Genomic DNA, 18632 nt, shown 5'->3' on the forward strand with positions numbered 1-18632 from the left:
GAAAGCTCCGAGTTCACGAGTTGTGATGTGTCATTGACATTTTCTGAAATAATGGAGGCCATGAAAGTTCATTTTTCGGTGGATGGTAAGTTATATTGTAATTTTAGTCGTTTAGAATTTTTCTTAGTAATTTTATAATATGTCTGAGGAAAATGTTGACAGTCCCAACTGCCTCATCCTTTGCCTCTGTCATTATGCCTTTGCATTTCCAGCATTACGTTATGTGCCCGCTAGCTTGCTAAATTGTTAGCCTCAGTGGCTAACAGAATGACAAGAAAACAACAAAGAGTCTTTTGGCGTTTATGTTGTTTAGCAGTTTTCTCACGACTTAAGCATTTGAACGTCAAGCATATCGTGTACATGTCTTCCCATGTTGTAACCACGAGCTCATGAGTTCCATTTGGAGGCAGCAATAATTTCCCTGGACTTACAAAAAAGAAATCTGTAGCCATGACTGTAGTTCAGAACTTCAGGTGCACTAAAAACTAAAAATCTGTTTTTAGCAGTTTCTTTTCCCAGTGGTGTTATGCAGTTTTTAATCTCCACTTTCAATACATGCGTATATCTCTGCATATCAAATTAAATTAATTCCCAATCTCTCAAATGAAGAGAAAACATAATTCTTGTGTTGATACATGATGCGCCTGTAACACTGACACGCTGCAATACAAACTGTTTATGCTGTAACCTGTGTAATTGCTCTTCGTACATATAGATTTTTCAATAAAACAGTAATTACTGAGCAAAATCCCAGCAGCCCCATTACACACACATGGGCCGTCACTTTAGAGGAAGATGATTAATCACACAAACAGTTGCTCATTTTTAAACACATCCTTAATGCATTCTTTTGCCTCCGGGGCTATATATCACCTCCTTTGCACGTTCTGTGTTTGATGAAGGTTTAAACTTTTTACACGGCTCTTGGACCCTTGTTACACAAGAGAACCACCGGTTTGTGTGTGTGTGTGTGAGAGATGAATGTGTTTGGGGGTGACTGTAAGGCCATCTCTGCGGGAGTCAACTCCTAAAAAAGGGTCAGGTGATGTTGTAACTCACCCTGGTTCACCTCCCACTGCACAGAAAACACAGTATCAATCAATTCTATTTAAAGTGCAGCATGCAGCATGGTCCCTAATACACTTGACAATTAAAGAGAATACATAGGAAAAAACATACAGCAAGTAAATAAAATAATAAAAATTAAAATAAAACAACCACATTAAAAACATCAATGTTAAAGGGATGTTAAAAGGTGATGCATCCGACTTAACTCTAGGATAGACTGTTATAAATTGAATTAAGGTAGTTTTTCAGTCTTGATTTAAAATTTTCAATTGAATGTGTTTCTTTAACATGTAATGGAAGGCCATTCCAGAGATAAGGGGCATGGTAGACAGTAATAAATTCAGAGTCAGGGACCTCTTACGCTTTCTCATTGCACTTCTACCTGTACCTGTTGTCATTCACCATTTTATCCCCACCACCCTTATCTGTTCAGCCCTCTCTCCTCGGAAGAAAATTGTTTTTGTATGCCTCTCTAAATCTCCGCTCTTTCTCTATATTTTACCCAATTTCCAGGCCCTAACAGTCAATCTTTCCCTCTTTACAATGCCATTCGACTTCTGCCTCCCTTTGTTCATCTCTTTCACAGCGTGGCACTGCAAGTACAGCTGGACATTAATCTACTACTGATGAGCCCCACTCACCTGACGGCTCATGGCTGCTTATCAGGCATTGGGTAAGATTAGGACAGCCTCTAGAGCCACGGTGGAGTTTTAGCAAGAGGACGATGAAAAGAGGTTTGGTAAAAACATTGTCATTACCTTTCAGACACCTCTATAAAGACTAGAAGCCCATTCACATTGAAAACAATAACTGTAATGGCAATATTTTGTGCTCACCACACAATATGTGATAAATTCCCCCCAAAATAAAGCCATAAGTATATACTTGAAACTTCATTTTAATCTTTTTGTCATGTCTTTGTGAAAAAATATCACTGTGAGATCAAATTAAATATAAGGCGACAGTTCACACCTACATCCTTTTCTATATCAATCTTTGCTACTGTTTACACTGCACTATGATGGAAAAAGCATGTGGAGAATCTGATTTTCAAATGAATCTCTTCATGTGCGTATTTAGTTAGCGGCAGAGTGGGATGTATTGATCGAACGCCATGGTAACACAGGTTCGGCATATCCCACAAAGCAAAACAGCAACAAATGAAGACAAATGTGAAGTGCACACAGATGATCTTTCCTTCCATCCTCCTCTTTCTCATCCTGTTTTTGCTGAACAGTTTCATCTCAGCACTTAACCTCACCTTAAATTTGAGTAAGTCATTATGGCTGTCAAGACTGAGGAGGCCATAAATCCTGCTAAGTATTCATCCATCGTTGTAAGTTTAAATATGCCTGACCAATTTTTACATTTCCTTGACTAATGGAGACAGACAGAGCATCCATCGCTGGAACATCATTAATACATTTGATGAGCCCAGCAGTTTCTCCTGAATACATCTGGACATGCACTACCTGACTGCAGGGGCATCTTTCTTCAAGGGGTCGCATGTGTATTTAAAAGTTTTTATGATATTTTTCTCTGTATGCTTTCCTTGGCCAGTTGAGTCAAACATAGATATATTTCTTTAAACCCTCAGGGAGAACAATACTTTCTTATTGAATACTTTCTCCTCCTGCCAGAATCAATTACAGCAAATGTTTGTTCTGCTGAATCGGAAGCAGTGGTATCTCTCCTGCTCCATCAATAAACAGAGACCGGGACAACACTATCTCACAGTGAAAACAGGAAACTCAATAGAAGCACTACAGCCTTTTTAGAAACAAACAGATTATCCTCCAGCACTCCTGACAGATGCTAAAGTTAAAGTGTTTGTGCACATCTGGGACTCTGGAGAGCAGGCAGACTATGGCTCTTTATCTGTTTATGCCACATCAAAGAGCTGAGTTGACATTCTCGGGTCATTGACTGCAGACTGGGACACAGCACAGACAGAGTTGAAGTGTCCTTTTTTAATGATAAGACACAGGTGAGACAGATGGAAGATGTTGGAGAAAATGAAGCTTTCTGCTGACCGCACTAATGTAAACAGACTCCTCCACAGCAGAACAGCTTTCATACTGAATAAAAACTTTAGCCTTCTATTACAATGTTAGGAATCTACAACAGGGCCTGGGTAAAAGATGGATAAATGATGTTGTCAAGCTTAATCTGGTGAAGTTGCTCAAATTCCATGGAAACTGAACCATATCTCTGTATGGAAACTTTGTGAACTGGAGATAATAGCCAAGGTGGGCATACAAAATATGCTTCCCCCATTACAGTACCTGCCTCTGCAACATGCACACATAGTTGCACACATTCCTCTTTGCAAAGCTGAATCCGCCAAAGTTTTGTCACAAGGGACAAAACTTGGTTTCTACTCGCTGTTTACTCTTAAAACTACCCCTACGTTGTTTGAACTGCAGTCATATCCACAAACCTGAGCCAAATGAATTGGACATATTGTCACTCGCCTAATTAAGGCGCACTCCTCGCAGAGCCCGGCACAGGGAGGGAGAGTGTGGGAGGTTCCAGTTACTCTCCTCATCACTACTTGTACTTTCTGCACCAGGAAGCCGAATGTTAAACAGGTCTTTCCAAAAAATCTCTGAGCTCATTGACATTAAGTGCATCTCTCCACTTTTCATAATAACAGTCATTATCTTCAGCACACATCTTTCTGCTTCATTTAAGCCATTCTTAACAAGGGGTATCTATCATGGAGGTGCTACTGTTCTCCGGTCGCAATGACCTCCAGTGCTCTGATTTATTCCTAACCACCTCCTCTCGCTCTGTCTTTTGGTTTCACTGTGGGACTAAACCTCCACTGTGAACCTTTTTAATTATGAAGCCGTAATTTAAAACTTCATCAGTCCTGGGTGGATGCTGGACAGGGTGACATAAGCAGCCGGCAGGCTCTCCGTCATACGGCTGGGGTCATTTTTTAAATGGAGATGAGGGCATGATAATAGGGTAGGTAAATAAGGGTAGTTCAGCTCAAAGTGTACTTCCATGGTTCTACAATTATTCTCATGCACATGAATAATGATCATGGTTTTGTCACTTTGATGAAACTTTCCTTCTTGTTATAGCATGCATGCAAGTTTCTGTCATTTCTCCAACACACAGCAACAACAAATTGGAGTCATTCATTAAATGAAGGTTATCTATCACCGTGTGTGTGCAAGTGTGTGTGTGTGATGAGATTGGTGGTGCTGTTAGACACGCACGGCATCATTATTTTGATTTTGTCCTCCTCTGCTCCTATGACTCGGTGAAGCAGCAGGACACTGAGAGATGAGGGTGAGGAAGTGCAGCCAGCTGCGCTTGGACAAACACAAGGACAGCTCTACCTTTGACAACATTGTATTAAACCAATTATTTACTATCAGGGACTGTTCTCTGCAACAGTGGATGTTTTGTTTACTCTCCTCAAAAATGTATCGAAAGGGGTGCCATCTACGGCGCAGGCGGTGGAGATTGTAAACATGTTTTTCTCTCCCCTCCTTACAAGAGGATAAATAAAAAGACTGCTGTTAGAAGATTTAATTCTGAGAAGACTCTCTCTGGGGCTCTGTGCTGCGCTAAGAAGCCCATTGCGAAAAGCCTTCAATTAGCAGAGTACGCCTTCATCTTCTGACTAAAGTCACCTTGAACAATCAAATTATCTCTGAATTTAAATAAAAACCCATCATTGTCAATCAAACAGAGTTCATTATCTCCAAAATAATTTCCATTGCGCCTCTTAACATGCCAAGAAAACTTCCCTCCCCAAGTTGCACACCCACACACTCAAAACCAGGTGTGTAAGGTCATCTATAAACACACCTGTTATGTCTGCAAACTCTATAGACAATAAAAGGAAAACAGACAACAGCAGTTTATTCTTTTAATTCCTCATTACACAAGGCACAGTTGTGTTTGTTTTAACCACAGTTTGTGAGATTTTAGCTTGGTTCGCCTGAGTTCACCGTCTCCAAACTGGCATACTGCTGGGTATGTGAGGGAAGACAGACACAAACAAAGTTAGATAAATTACTCCGGCCAGAGCGGTGCATTATCATTAAGATTCACGCCCTCTGTACTTAGAACTTAACACGGTATCATGATAAATTAGACACAACTGTCCTCATCTCCATGGGCTTCATTTACAAAAAATGTAATGTAGCTTTTTTAAAAATCACATACATTAAAACCCATTACCAAAATATGGTAAAAAGGTTAAGTTTATCCACAGTGTTTTGGATGACAATATGATAATACTAACTTTAGATACACTACACTACATAATATTGGAGAATTCCATTCAAACCAGCTTATTTTGGAATTGAAATACATTTTCACATCATTTATATGAAAAATGAAAGAATTTCTACCAATTATGACTTCAGAGGTATTGTGCAACTGTGGTGCATTTGGTAGCTGGCAGTGGGCTGCCTTGGCACATTCCAAAACAAAACTAACTCATTAAAAAATGATTTCTTGTTCTCCCTGTATGACAATAAACAATTTACTGTGCATGTGTTGTTAAAGAAGTACAGATTGCTGTGTTGTTTCCATCTAGGTTGGAGCGATACCCCACTTTCAGTCTCATCAAAATCACTTCATCACAGCCGGTGAAAGTAAATGGCTTTTCCCGAGACAGGACGAACAGAGTGGGCTTGTCAACACTAAAAGCATTTTCACACTGCAGGACCAATCTCCAGCACTATTGCCCTGACCAAGGTCATTTCTGTTCAAACAGCAAAGCACAAGATGATGTAGCGAACAGATATCCCTGGGTCAGCATGGTACATTCCATCTTGGTAGCATTGGGTGGTGTAAACTACCTCCGGGCTTCAGCATCCACAATTTTATGGTTCTAGAGGTTACAGCTGAGCATGCTGATTTTTTTTTTGAAGGCGTAGAAAAGCCCAGCGGATGCTGCAAAATGCCCTTATCTCCTCATCCGCTCTCAGCCCCAGATGTCCTGTAAGTAGCGTTTCTCCTCTCTTAGCCCTGCCAGTGTCTTCATGGCCTCCAACTGGTCCACTTGAAGCTCTGTTTTGATCATCTCTATCAGGGTGTCGTTCACATCCTTAGCCATGTTCTTAGCATCCCTGCATATGGTGGAAATAGTGCAAATATATTAAGAAAAAACAGCAATACAATCATTAGACATGTTTTTCAGACAGTGTGAGATATGTGTTGTGGCAGACTAATATTTCTTCAAACTAGCAGGTGCTCCCAGTCCAAGAGTATATCCTGGAAGGAAATTGCTGAAATCTCTATCTCACTGTTGCAGCATATTGGGGGGGAGATTCATCATCCTATGGACTTAGAAGCGATATTTTTTGAAGAAGAATTCATGCAGTTCCAGAGGTCATTTACTCAGAGGTGAGGTAAGCGGCCTGGCAGTCATCACACAAAGAAAGTGATACTGTGAGGGCAGCAGCAGTACAGAGAAGTGTTGTGAGAAAGAAGAGTGAGGGTTATACAGTAAAGTTCTCTTCTCACTCAATAACTTGCCCTCTTCAGCACCTACTGTTAACTTTTCATGAGTGACTCAATCCTGATAACAGGAGGACACAGCGGCTGCACATGGCAGGTTCCGGATACAGCTCGTTTGCGTCACATTGTGTCTCCATTGTGGTTGAAATGTCTGCTGGAAGCATCTCACAGTCGGCCCTCGACCACTCGGTTCTTTAGCAGCAAACTTTGAAAGGTTTTTGGTCTCTCTCTTAGTAACACTTTACTCCGAAAAAGAGACCAGACCCTAAAATAGTCTATCAATTGTTTGTTTAGATAGTCAAAACTATATCATTAGTAATAGAGACCATATTTTCATGTCATATAGGTTTATCGCCTATATTTGTACATTGTTGTGAAGTACTGTAAGTGTGACTTTACTGTTTATTTACTGTTTATTTATACAGTCAAGACATTGAGACAGTTACACATTTTTGTTCTTCAGGTTCTGTACTTCAGCATATTCAATTAGAAATAAAATAATGGATAGTACATTAAAGTGCTAAGTCTCAGCTTTTGAGTATTTTTACATCAATATCTTGCACAACTATATTGATGTAAACTTTAGTTGTAGTAGTTGCAGTTGTAGTATCTATTATTTTATTTCAAATTGTGCTGAAGTGCAGAGCATTAAATACAAAAAATATGTGTAATTGTCCCAATACTTAATTTTTGGACTGTAAGGTGTATGCCCTCCTAGGTCCAATCTCATCGTGCCATGTGCTATATGTACCCTACAATGCCATATTGGACAGGTCTTTCTTGTAAAAGAGATACTCTCAAGAGACTTCCTGATTAAATAAAGGTTTAAAAACCTGAAACACCTGAGATGTCTGATTAAATATTCATTTTCTGTCAATTGTGAATAAGGCTTCCAGGCTTCAGAGATACATGGTGATGTGAAAAAAATAGACCGGACATGTAAGGATAGCCAAAGTGGAGAAACGAGCAGCATGTGAATAAAGGTTCAAATCAATTTTACAGCTGAATTATTGTCATTATGGAAGTCAGTCTTACCCACAAACATAGAGGCAACCGTTCTGTTTGAGCAGGATGTTGGTAATTTGCTGGCTGTTAAGCAGCAGGTTGTGTTGGACGTATCTGGCCCGTCCTGCTGAGGCGGTGGCCTTCTCCGCCTCCTCCTCACAGTTATCTCTGGAGAAACACACCTTGAGGTGGCTCAGGGTACCGCTGGACACAAAGCCCTCCAGCTCCTCTCTGGGAAAAGGTACGCAGAGACACATCCCAATTTTTTTTTAGATCAAATTCAACACATCGAATCATTTTCTGAATCAAAGGTAGTTCCTGTAATCTTGGACTGGTTGTTCCTTATTTGTGAAACATCTTTCTGAAATATGGTTTTCAACCAACTTTGCAAGATGTCATCCTTCCTTGGTTATATGGAGAAATACAGGCTCATTTTTATTATAATCAGGACATAAAAGTAGTAACTGCTGGCCTAATAATGCCAAGTATTTAACACGATTTTCATACAGACTGTTTATCCTTTCACATACAACACTCCCTTAAGATATTTAGCGATAGCTTCAACAGTCTCACAAGATATATAACTCCCAGATCATTTCCTAACAACAAAAAACCTGCCAAACTTGATAAAACAGAACACTGATGGGCAAAAGGTCTAAACAAAACTGTGCCAAACAACCAATTTATCTTGTTAAACAAGAGAAGTGCAAAAAAAATATGGATTTCATAGGCAAGGCCGAGTCACTGATATAAGCATCTTTTTTACAATCAATCCTCCCAGCCTTGCAGTTGGGTGTAACCTTGCTCCCGGTCGGTGGTTTGCTTGCCAACTACTCCTTCTTCTGCCTCAGTGTTTTTACAGGGCCTGCGGTGCTATTGGAAGGGAGGGAAGGAAGGAAGGTGGTGAGGGAGTAAGGTTTACTATGGCTCAGAGCATCTTGTTTAAAGTTAAGCAGTTGGAATCAGCAGAAACACACGCTCAGCCATGACCGCACACACACTCATAACAAGCCTCTGCTCCGAGATCATGGGTGAAGGTCTTCGCTTCGGGGGTCTGTGTTTTTGCAGTAACCCCTAGACTAAAATAAGACATTTTGCACTAACACATACACTACGATGTGAATACTAAGGGGAGGGATGTGTGTTGTTGTCTTTGTTCTGTGTGAAAAATCCAGAATTGTTGCTTCTCCTGCAAAGTTACCATCTAACCTTTGACTGAAGTCATTAAAAGAAATTCTGTTGACCAAGATGTGGGATTACAAAGTCTGACTGAACATGAGAGCAACAACATGAATAAGAAGAAGAGGGATGGCTGAGTCTTATTTGTTCGACTGAATATGAATCATCATGGATGGATAACCATGTGAGCAGAAACTGGCAGATGACAAAAGACAGAGTTGACTTCTTGGAAACAAGCAAAGTCGAGAGAAAGAGCCAAAACCTGCCAGACTCTTCAGTGTGTTTATACACATAACAGCCTGTGGCAATATCCCGGACCCTAACGTGAGCCCAGCAGGCCTTCCAGTCCTGTTTCCCTTACAGCATGAAATTACATGCCATCAAGAGGCTGAGAAATCGCAGGGAGGGGAAAAGGATAAGTGCAGCGGAGGAGAGAGGGGAGGACTGGATGTCTAGGTGTCTGGTTTGATGTGACTAGCAGCCAGATTGGCATCAACCTCTCACAGGGATGTTAAGTGCTGCGACTGATTGAGGTTCATTGCAAGCTTTGTTTTTTTTCCTGGTGGAAAACTCAGAACAAGATCGGACCATTGGTCACATCCACAAATTGTTTTTTTGTAATGTTTATAAGCATAAACATTTATGATATATTATATTAGTTCAACTTGGAATTCCATCCCCTTCATATAAAGTAATGCTTAAACTTTTCTTTAAAAATCTGAGACATTGAAAAATGGTAGAAACTGTACTAAGCAGGTTTCTGCATTCCAAGGAAATGCCAGACATCAAATTGCACTTACTTTAAAAGAAATCCAACAGAGATGAATGCGGGCAAGCAATTCAACTGCAGGTATGCTGTTCTCATTCTGGTAACCTATTTAAATCGAGTACAACTCTTCACGGGTGGCTCATAAAACACAGACTAATCGCTTTGGTCAACACTGTGGGGGTGTTCATCAGAGAAGCCCACACTGTGAACAAACACTGCCTACTACCTGGCTGTGAGTTGGTATTTAACTAAGGGATAGAGGAAACAAAGGGGAACAAACAACATCCTCTGTGATTTATTCTTGTGTGATTAAGGATGCTAATCCATTCACACTATTTAATCCTGCAAGAGAACTCGATCAGTGCACCAGAATTGAGTACATGCTCGCCGCTGATACTGGGTAGAGCCGATCAATTAGTATGTAGTCAGGAGAGAGTAAAATCAAAAGAAACAGGCAAGAGCTATGATTTACTCACAGGGTGCTGCCAGTTTATCATGCTTTAATAACATAAGAAGTCAGTCAAATTAAATTAGTATCTCTTTTTTAACACCAAATTAAATTTACAGGGAGAAAACATAATACTCTGAGTCCAAATTTCTCATGGCGTGTTTTATTATTATTAACGAAATTCTTATTATTATGAAAATTATGTCACTTGCCAACATTAACAGTAATATATTTTATGTTAGCACATCTCTCCTGGACAGAAACCACTGCACCCCTACAGTTACTGGCTTAAATACAGCCAACCAAAAACTCTCAAGCTAATAAACAGTAGGGTTTTGTTCAGTTGCATTTTATTTCATGTGAGTACATTAGCCAAATCTGCTTATCAAATCTGAATCTTTAGATCCCTCATTGAAATCATTTCAGTTTAGCTTTCAACAACTTCAAGCAACAAAAGTCATACGTATATATATCTAATTACATATTTTTGGCTACTTGGGGACGTTTACACCCAGCAGACATGGAGCAATATTAGCATTCCCTCAGAGTCCTGTCTCTGTCTAGCTGACCAATTTAAGCTCAAGATCACTCTCCTTTTTGCTCTGTTTTGGTCTCCACAAACCAAAACAATGAGCTGAAAGACAGTAAAATGCTCCGTAGAGTTGAGGGTTGAGGAGAGATTTGAATGATAATTCTCTGTGGGTTTGTCAATACAAGTGACCTTTTTTATATTACACATAGTCACTGGATCCACTGTCAACATAAAAATATTTATTATGTCCTGCCAATCACTTATTTTGCACTTTCAATTAACAAAACATATTAAAGCAGTTTTAACATTACATATTTGCTATTTAGCTAAATGGCCACCTGAATGTTTTGAATATTATTCTTTGCTGACAAAAAATAGAGCAAGATATAAAATTTGATGAAAGATTGGCTAGCTTCTGAGTTTAAGAAATCTGGATATTTTGCCAGCTTGGAAATAGAAACAGCTAACAGAACTCAATAATATGTGACGTCTACATTACGTGCTAATATAACACAACACTTGTGTTCTTGACCATTTCATTCACAGTAGAAATGTGGCCATGGCAAAAATAGCTTAGCGTGTCTGTTTTCTTTCCATAAATAACATACTGAACATACAACAACACATCCTTGAGATGGGTGCTTAATACCGTATCCACTATAACCACATATGGAATTGAAAAAAGAACACCCACATCGTGTACACAAAGTGGGAGATGTTCATCATTCAAGTCACAGACTTCAATACATGGAATGAGCTGTGTCAAGGTAAAGAGGGAAAGGTTAAGAAAAGTATGTACGTATGTGAGTATACTGAATGAATATATGGGATCTGTGAATGACCACCGAACTGAAAAGAGAAGCCAAGCTTACCTGAACAGGTAGTCTCTGTCTCTGTGGCGACAACCGAAGAACAGCCAGGTCTCACCATATACTGCCTCAGGGTTCTCCTGCCTCTCGTTCTCTCTGAAAGTCAAACAACGGATGTTAGCGGTCGGTCAATACCAACAGACGACCAGACCAGATGGAGGAGAGGGCGTCCTTCCTCGCAGCAGAGGTTAAAGAAGAGTAGTGACACCATTAAGCACTGTCTGCAACGACAGTACACTGAGTGCCACAATTGCCTAATGCACGGAAACGGCTGTGTGCGCTGCAGCTAGGACATTATATGTATTATGAAATTTCAGCATAACAGAAGGATAGATCCCATCACTATAAACAGTTGCTGAAAATGAAACTGGGGCTCTGTGTGTGTGTGTGTGTGTGTGTGTAAGTGTGTGTCCAACTGTTTAATGTGTGAGTGCAAAAAAAAAAAACACCACTAAAGTGATTCCTCTTGCGGATTGGGAGTTTGGCAAAGCTCCCAGAATCCTTTGCAACGGCAACGCGGCGGCATAAAGCGGCTCTGAGGATGCTGGTATCTGTGCTGCACACCTGCTGCAAAGGTGACAGCTCTCCCGGAGATAACAACAGTTGGCCCCCAACCTTTCATGATGCCATCAGTCAGTTGACTCTCTAAACAGCCAGGCATTATGTGTTGCCCCCCCCATCTGGTGGGAGGGGGCAAGATGGGGGATGAGAAAAGAGAGAGGGGTGTTGAAGTGACCAACCACGACGAGGGGCAGAGGAATACCACAGAGAGGCATTGAGACTGGGCCCTTTGTGCTTCTCTGCTGCACTCCAAGGATAAGGTGCCGCTTCCCCCTGAGCGCTATCCTTTACTTTTCAGCAACAGACTGAATCATGCTTTGTGTTTTCTACAAATCACAAAATGAAAATGGCAGCCAACTCTTTGGCTCAATGGAGTTGCACGGTGCAGTGAAATCAAGCACAAATACACCCGTTTAGTGCTGAAATAATTAGTCAATTGATTGAATAATTAAGTTGACTGAGAGAAAATGATTCGCCAACAATTTAACTCATCAATTATTGTCAGTGTCAGTCAATCTGGAGTGGGAGTACAGTTTAATTAACTTGCTTCGTGTGGGAACAATAAACAGACGAGATTGCTTTCACATTAGCGCGGCATTCAGGATTCAGATTAGCAAGATTTTTCCAGACAACATAATGAAATGTACAAGGTTTCAGGTGGTTTCAGCTTCTCAAATGTGAGTATTAGATGATTTATTGATTAGTTGCCAACTATTATTGTTAATCGCCAACTATTTTGATGATCGATTAATTGTTGTGAGTCATTTCTTCAGAGGAAAATTCTCTGATTCAAGTTTCTCAATGTGAGTATTTTCAGGTTTCTTTAGTCTTCTATGATAGTAAACTGAATATCTTTGTGTTGTGGACTGTTGTGGACAAAACAAGACATTTGAGGATGTCACATTGGCCTTTGGGAAACAGTGATTTTTCATCATTTTCTGACATTTCATGGACCAAAGAACAAATCAATTTTTCAAGAAAATAATCGACAGATTAACCGATAAGTTGCAGCCCTAATTAGCTGTTTCTCAGCTCTATGTTGTTGCAAATAAATTATATTTGGGTTTTGCATTAATGTGACCTTGGGCTCTGGAAACTTGGGTTGGACTTTTTTATGTCAATGTTCTGATATTCTATTGACAAAAGAGGTGAAAAAATAATGAACAGATCCATTAGTGATGAAAAAACCCTTGGTTGCATTTATACGCTAATTAGCCAGTGAAACTAAATGAAAAACTAAATCAATGAAACAGTCTGATTGTGAATACTTTAAACAAAGCATTGCCCTCATTAATGAGATGAGAAGTTGACCAGTTAATAAAAAATGCTTTGGATAAGAAGCATGTTTGAACTTTGTGTCTGTGAATAGGGCAGAGTAACAGAGCTGTTTGGCTGACTTGATCTGAAAGCTCAGATCCCATCCATTAGCATCCTGGACGAGATTCTTCTGATCTGCAAACAGCCTCAAGTAAACTCATTTTAGTGGGCTCGTCTCTCTCCTCTCGCTGCCTGCCCTAAAGGGATCAATACCAATATGAAAAACCTGGATTCCATTCTGAGTAGACCACACCGGCGCCTTTCCCTGAATACAAATTACATCACATCACATACCCACACTATAACAGCCTGCAATACAATCCCAGGGGGAAGGCAGCATCTACAGAGCACTCCATTTGGGGTCGAAATCAGAAGCGGTTGCCTTTCAGCACCATTCACATGATCAGCAGAGGGAGAGGGGGAAACTACAAGGGAAGCTGAGGTGAAGACTTGGTAAACATCACAATTATCTAATATCTTTTATCCGTGTTCTTTGCAGCTCAGTGCGAGTGGTGCTGAGTGGTTTTCTAGGCATAAAAATACAGCGAGAACAAAAATATAAGCCAAAACGCAACAACAGCTTGAGGCTTAATCACTGAAATTACATTGTGAAATTACACCCATATACAGTGAACATGCTGAACTCAAAATGTTTTCATAATACAAGACAATGATGAGAAGCAAGACGCTGTAGCTAATTGTAATCAGCTGTCTGGTTAGACTGATAAATGGAAGCTCGATATTCGTTCGCACAAACTTCAACACAAGTTGTGCTGAATGGGCCAAGTACGCCTACTGGCATACCTAAGTATTAAACTGAGCAAACTGATTTTTTTCAAAAGAGAATTTTGTAAAGAAGATTAAGGCTATCCACTGAGTTAAAATACAATATTTTTTAACCGTCACTGCTCGGAGCTAAATAAAGAGACACTGAAAATCCCATTCTCCATAAAATCCTTCCACGCAAAACCACAGTAATCAATATCAGACAACTGGGGGGCCTAATTAAAATCTTTTTGGTATCACCACTGGAGCCTCTGACCTTTAGAGACTATTTTTCTACTTGTTACCAGCGCTACAACCTCATACAAAGTACTTTTGAAAACAGCCATTGATTAACAGCGGGGGTGGAAGTAGGAAGATCGAAGTGTCCCCATGTTGTTGTGTTGCTAACAGGACCCTTCTCGGGCCCCGAGGCAGATACGGCGCCCCGTTGACAAACTGGCGATTGTTATCTCCTATCAGAGTGCAGTGTCAGCCGCTGAGGCTTTGTTTGGAATCTCAAGTTAGATTCTGTCTGATGCCGCGCGCCATGACAGGCTTTTACAATCCTACAGAACAATATGCAGCTGGCAGGGGAGAGGATAAGAGACACAGAGAGGGAGACGGAAAGGGACGAATTGGCTGAGGAGAAAATTGAGCTGAGGACTCGTTTCACACAAGTTTATTCTCTAACAGCGAAGAGACTCTTGGAAGAAAAAGAGAGAATATTTGATATTTAATGAAACCAGTTTTTAAAATAATAAGGGATTTAAGTTGTTGTATTATGAAACAATGCCTCTCAAAATCAATCAAGGTCTGAATGTTTTTCTTGCTCCAACAAGCAGGTCTGCAAGGACAGATCATTAATAAATCACTTAAATGTGAAATTTCAGGGTTGCTGCACATTTTTTGAAATCAAATTTAATGCTTTTTAAGACCTTTCTGAGACCTCGACAGAGAAAATATCCTTTCCGCAGCAAAACGAATGCGCATTAGGGCTGAGCTTCATGTTTGAAATCAATCTGACAATATTAATGGGGATATTTTTCTGGATTTTTTTTGTATCTCCATATAACAATCATATGTAAAATCTCATAAGCAATCAAATTAATGGCAAATGCAATGAACTGTGTCTCGCTGCATTTAAATTTAAAATTTTAATTATAATTTGCTTGAAATCGTTCATTTTGACAAGATTGTGTAAAAAGAGGCTGTTGTGGTCGGTCTCACCCTCACAGAGCAGGTTATAGTTAATTCTCCCTATTAAGACACACTCTGCTCTGAATATACAGTATATCTACCTTTCATCCACTTTAACAGTCCATTAAACCTGTAAACACCAGCTGAGCGGTTACCAAATTAAAGTCTGCTCCTCTACTTCATGTTGGCCGTTGCACCTCCGCACTGAAAACATTATTATCCAGATTCTAAAAAAATATCAGTAATAATAGAGGACTTTATGTCTTCTTATAAACCCCCCTAGCCAACTGTCTTTAGCTGAGCATCATCTGTACTTAATCCTGTTACCTTTGTGAGAGCAGGTGGTCTGTAGAGAACCAATCAAAAAATTACCAGAAAAAGAAAGAGGTGGACTGTCATGCCAGAGACCAAACCATATTTAAATAAGTGGATCCTGCGGGGAGATATTTCTCATGCAACTAGGCATCACTTCAAAATTTATGATCTACTATAATTAAAAATAAAACATTTTGAGACATTTTATGACCCTTAATTCTGAAAATCTTATTTAAGACTTTTTTTTTTAAGGATCTGCAGGAACCCTGATTTTGATCTTAGATTTCCAATGTTTGGGCACCACTATGTGAATCAAAGTAAGACTGATATGTTCATATCACTGCCATACACCAGAGCTCTGTCCCTCTGGCTCAGCCTTGATCATTAAGAGGAGGCGTCTGTCTGCGAGTGGTGTGACCGGGTCAGCGCCGTAACATGTGCTATCTTCAGTGCTCCTGCCTCCCAAAGGCACTATCACCTCTCACTCCAGATGACCAGTCATCCTTCTCTGAATCTGCTGCGGAATAATCCGCCGCCGCCATCGCCTCAGCCATCGCCGCGTCACCTCTCGGTGCAATCACTGCCGATGCCACCCGCCACAACAGAGCGGCCGTCCGGGGGATTTAGAGACAATTGGAGTTGACTGGGGCACAACCTCATTTATACAAAGCCACCCAAGAGTTAGATGTGTCAGTCAGACTAAAAAGGCTTACGCCGCTTTCTGACAACTCATGGTGGCTGTGGGCCCGGTTCAACACATGGGCATCAGCCTGGATAGAGGATCTTCAGTCACGTTAAGTCGTTCTGACAGGTCATCTTTTTACATCTTCTTCTTATTCTTGATTTAGCTGTCAATTCAGAACCTCGGAAAATTGAACAAAATGTCATGCTTTCTTTGCCAAATGATAGCACTCCTCAAGGATTTATACTTACAACAAATGTTTAACAAGCAAGGGAGAACTACAACGTACTCAGCTAACAGTCAATATCCTCACAGCACCTCATTGGCATTTTCTAGCAATGATTTGCTCCAACAGCACAGCCGCCACCTACTGCACTCTTTGCTTTCAAATCAATAACGCCCCATGTGCCGCTTTGACTCCTGGCTGTTCATTACTGACCAAGTCATAAATGTGTGCAACAGAGAGGGCCTAATTTACAGTATTCCTGTTGAGACCAGTGAAGCATCTGAAATAACCCCTGACATGATCACAGCCCTTGTTGCTAGATTTATCATGCCTTCCAAGATGTACATGACGTCGACTTTTATCGGCTTTGAGTGGGGTCTCATTTAATTCTCTCCGCAGATTACTTGAAAATATGCCTAGATGATGTGCACTCGACATCACTTGAGCATTGTGAATATTCATTACTGAGTGAATTTGAGCTGGAATAATCCTTGTCACACAGCGCACCAATCAGCACATAACCTGCGTGTTGCAGATGCTTGACATGAACATTTAAGTGACCTACTTCAGCGTTAGTTCTTGTAACTCATATATCACTGGCATTGGATCAAGTGTCTTCCAACTTGAACTTGATTCCACTCAAAAAAAAACTGAGCTCTTGATGGAGGAATCTCAACAGAAGCCATGTGTCTGTACATCATTTATTATGGTGCAAGATAATGTTGTAATGTAATGTTGTAATGTAATATGTAATAATGAAATTTGCTGTACCTTTGCTGGAGGAAGCCAATAAAGGGCGCAACTCCTGTGCCTGGTCCGACCATTATGAAGGGCACTGATGGGTCAGTGGGAGCTCGAAAGGAGCAGTTTGGTCTCAAACTCACATGGATCTAGGGGTCAGAGGCCATTAGAATGCATTTAAAATAATGAGAGTAATTACAACAATGCTGAGAAGCCGCTGTGGACTTACCAATCTATTAATTGATCTACTTAATATTTTAAGACATACTAATGAGAAAACTCATGAGCTCCGACTGAAATCCATAGAGTCTGTGGTAGAGAGGATTTACTTTCTTTAATTTAAATTAATTTTTTAATTAACCACACACAAGCAGGCCCAGAGCTTTTCTTTTTTTAGTGTCTCACACATTGAAATTGAGTGTCCAGAGAAGGCTAAAACATTCAGTAGAAACAGGTTGAATTCCTAATGCCTCAAGTTCCCTGGGTTTGCTGAAGACACTGCACAATTTTCTGATATTTTGCTCCACACTTGCCTTCTCTTTTATTCAAGAACCTCTTGAACTGTAATATTTGAAGTAGAATGAGCAGTCTAGCTCTCTTGGCATTTTTATTGGAACAATCAAAACTAAGACAAAGACAAAGTAAGGAAGGCACAGGAAGGTGTAGTAGGATTTTAGCCTATCCATAAGGTGTACATGAATTTGCTTTTTCTCTCCGAGTGTGGGGTTGTAAACCATTACAGCTCCTTGTACTGAAATATATCTGCCAAGACCGGGAGCTTACAAATTTGCACATTCTAGTCTCAGCTCTCCATTTTCCAGCGAACTACTCATTACCTTTGGCAGAGCCGGGCTGCTGGAGGATTCAGCCTTCCCAGGGAAAACCAGGACAGGATTGATGAGGTCAAACAGCCAACCGGTACACAAGCCTTGCCTCCCTGCAGGCCGCCCATGGCATGCTGGGAACTCTACCACATTGAAGACAAAATGCAGCTTTCCTGGGTGCCTAAGACAGGAGCTATAGAGATGGGACCACAGAGAGTTTGAGATGGAGAAAGACGAAGATAGAGAGAAGCAGCAGTGAGTGTGTGTGTGTGTGTGTGTGTGTGTGTGTTTGTGTACAATGCATACAGACAGACAGTGACATGCAAGGAGATTCACAGAGATGAAGTAGAAAATAGTGAAATACAGAGACAAGCGGAGAGAGAACAGAAGGGTACAAGAAGGCACGAGCTTTACGAGGGTGGATAAATTCTCAAGGCTAGACAACAATTCTGCTACAAAAGAGTCACACAAACCAAATTTTGAAAAAATCCAGCTGAACAACAGCTGATCAAAGCAACAAGGACACACAGAAATTTAATGCGATACCAATTACAAATATGGACATGACACTGGAATGGTGAGTGTACTAAATCACCTACACAAAGATGTCTGCTTCATTCTAGACAAAAAAAAAAGATAATAAT

General features: G+C 40.4%; 1 protein-coding gene and 1 long non-coding RNA gene across 3 annotated transcripts in view; one reads left to right on the forward strand and one right to left on the reverse strand.

Moving 5' to 3' along the window:
- LOC122972134 lies at nt 1-5209 on the forward strand. The gene is made up of 2 exons (XR_006399644.1): nt 1-85; nt 1655-5209. It is a non-coding gene; the product is annotated as an uncharacterized LOC122972134 (long non-coding RNA).
- mtrr (5-methyltetrahydrofolate-homocysteine methyltransferase reductase) overlaps nt 4944-18632 on the reverse strand; it is a 26260-nt gene continuing 12571 nt past the window's right edge. For both annotated transcript variants that reach the window (XM_044338906.1, XM_044338905.1), the window contains 5 exons: nt 18001-18181; nt 17195-17313; nt 11364-11456; nt 7594-7794; nt 4944-6167 (listed from right to left, as the gene is read on the reverse strand). In XM_044338906.1, the coding sequence (XP_044194841.1) occupies nt 6023-6167; nt 7594-7794; nt 11364-11456; nt 17195-17313; nt 18001-18181 (739 nt within the window). In that variant the 3' untranslated portion in view covers nt 4944-6022. The remainder of the gene's footprint in view (nt 6168-7593; nt 7795-11363; nt 11457-17194; nt 17314-18000; nt 18182-18632) is intronic.

Source organism: Thunnus albacares, chromosome 21 (genome assembly GCF_914725855.1).
Source record: "Thunnus albacares chromosome 21, fThuAlb1.1, whole genome shotgun sequence".
Taxonomy (NCBI): Eukaryota; Metazoa; Chordata; class Actinopteri; order Scombriformes; family Scombridae; genus Thunnus; species Thunnus albacares.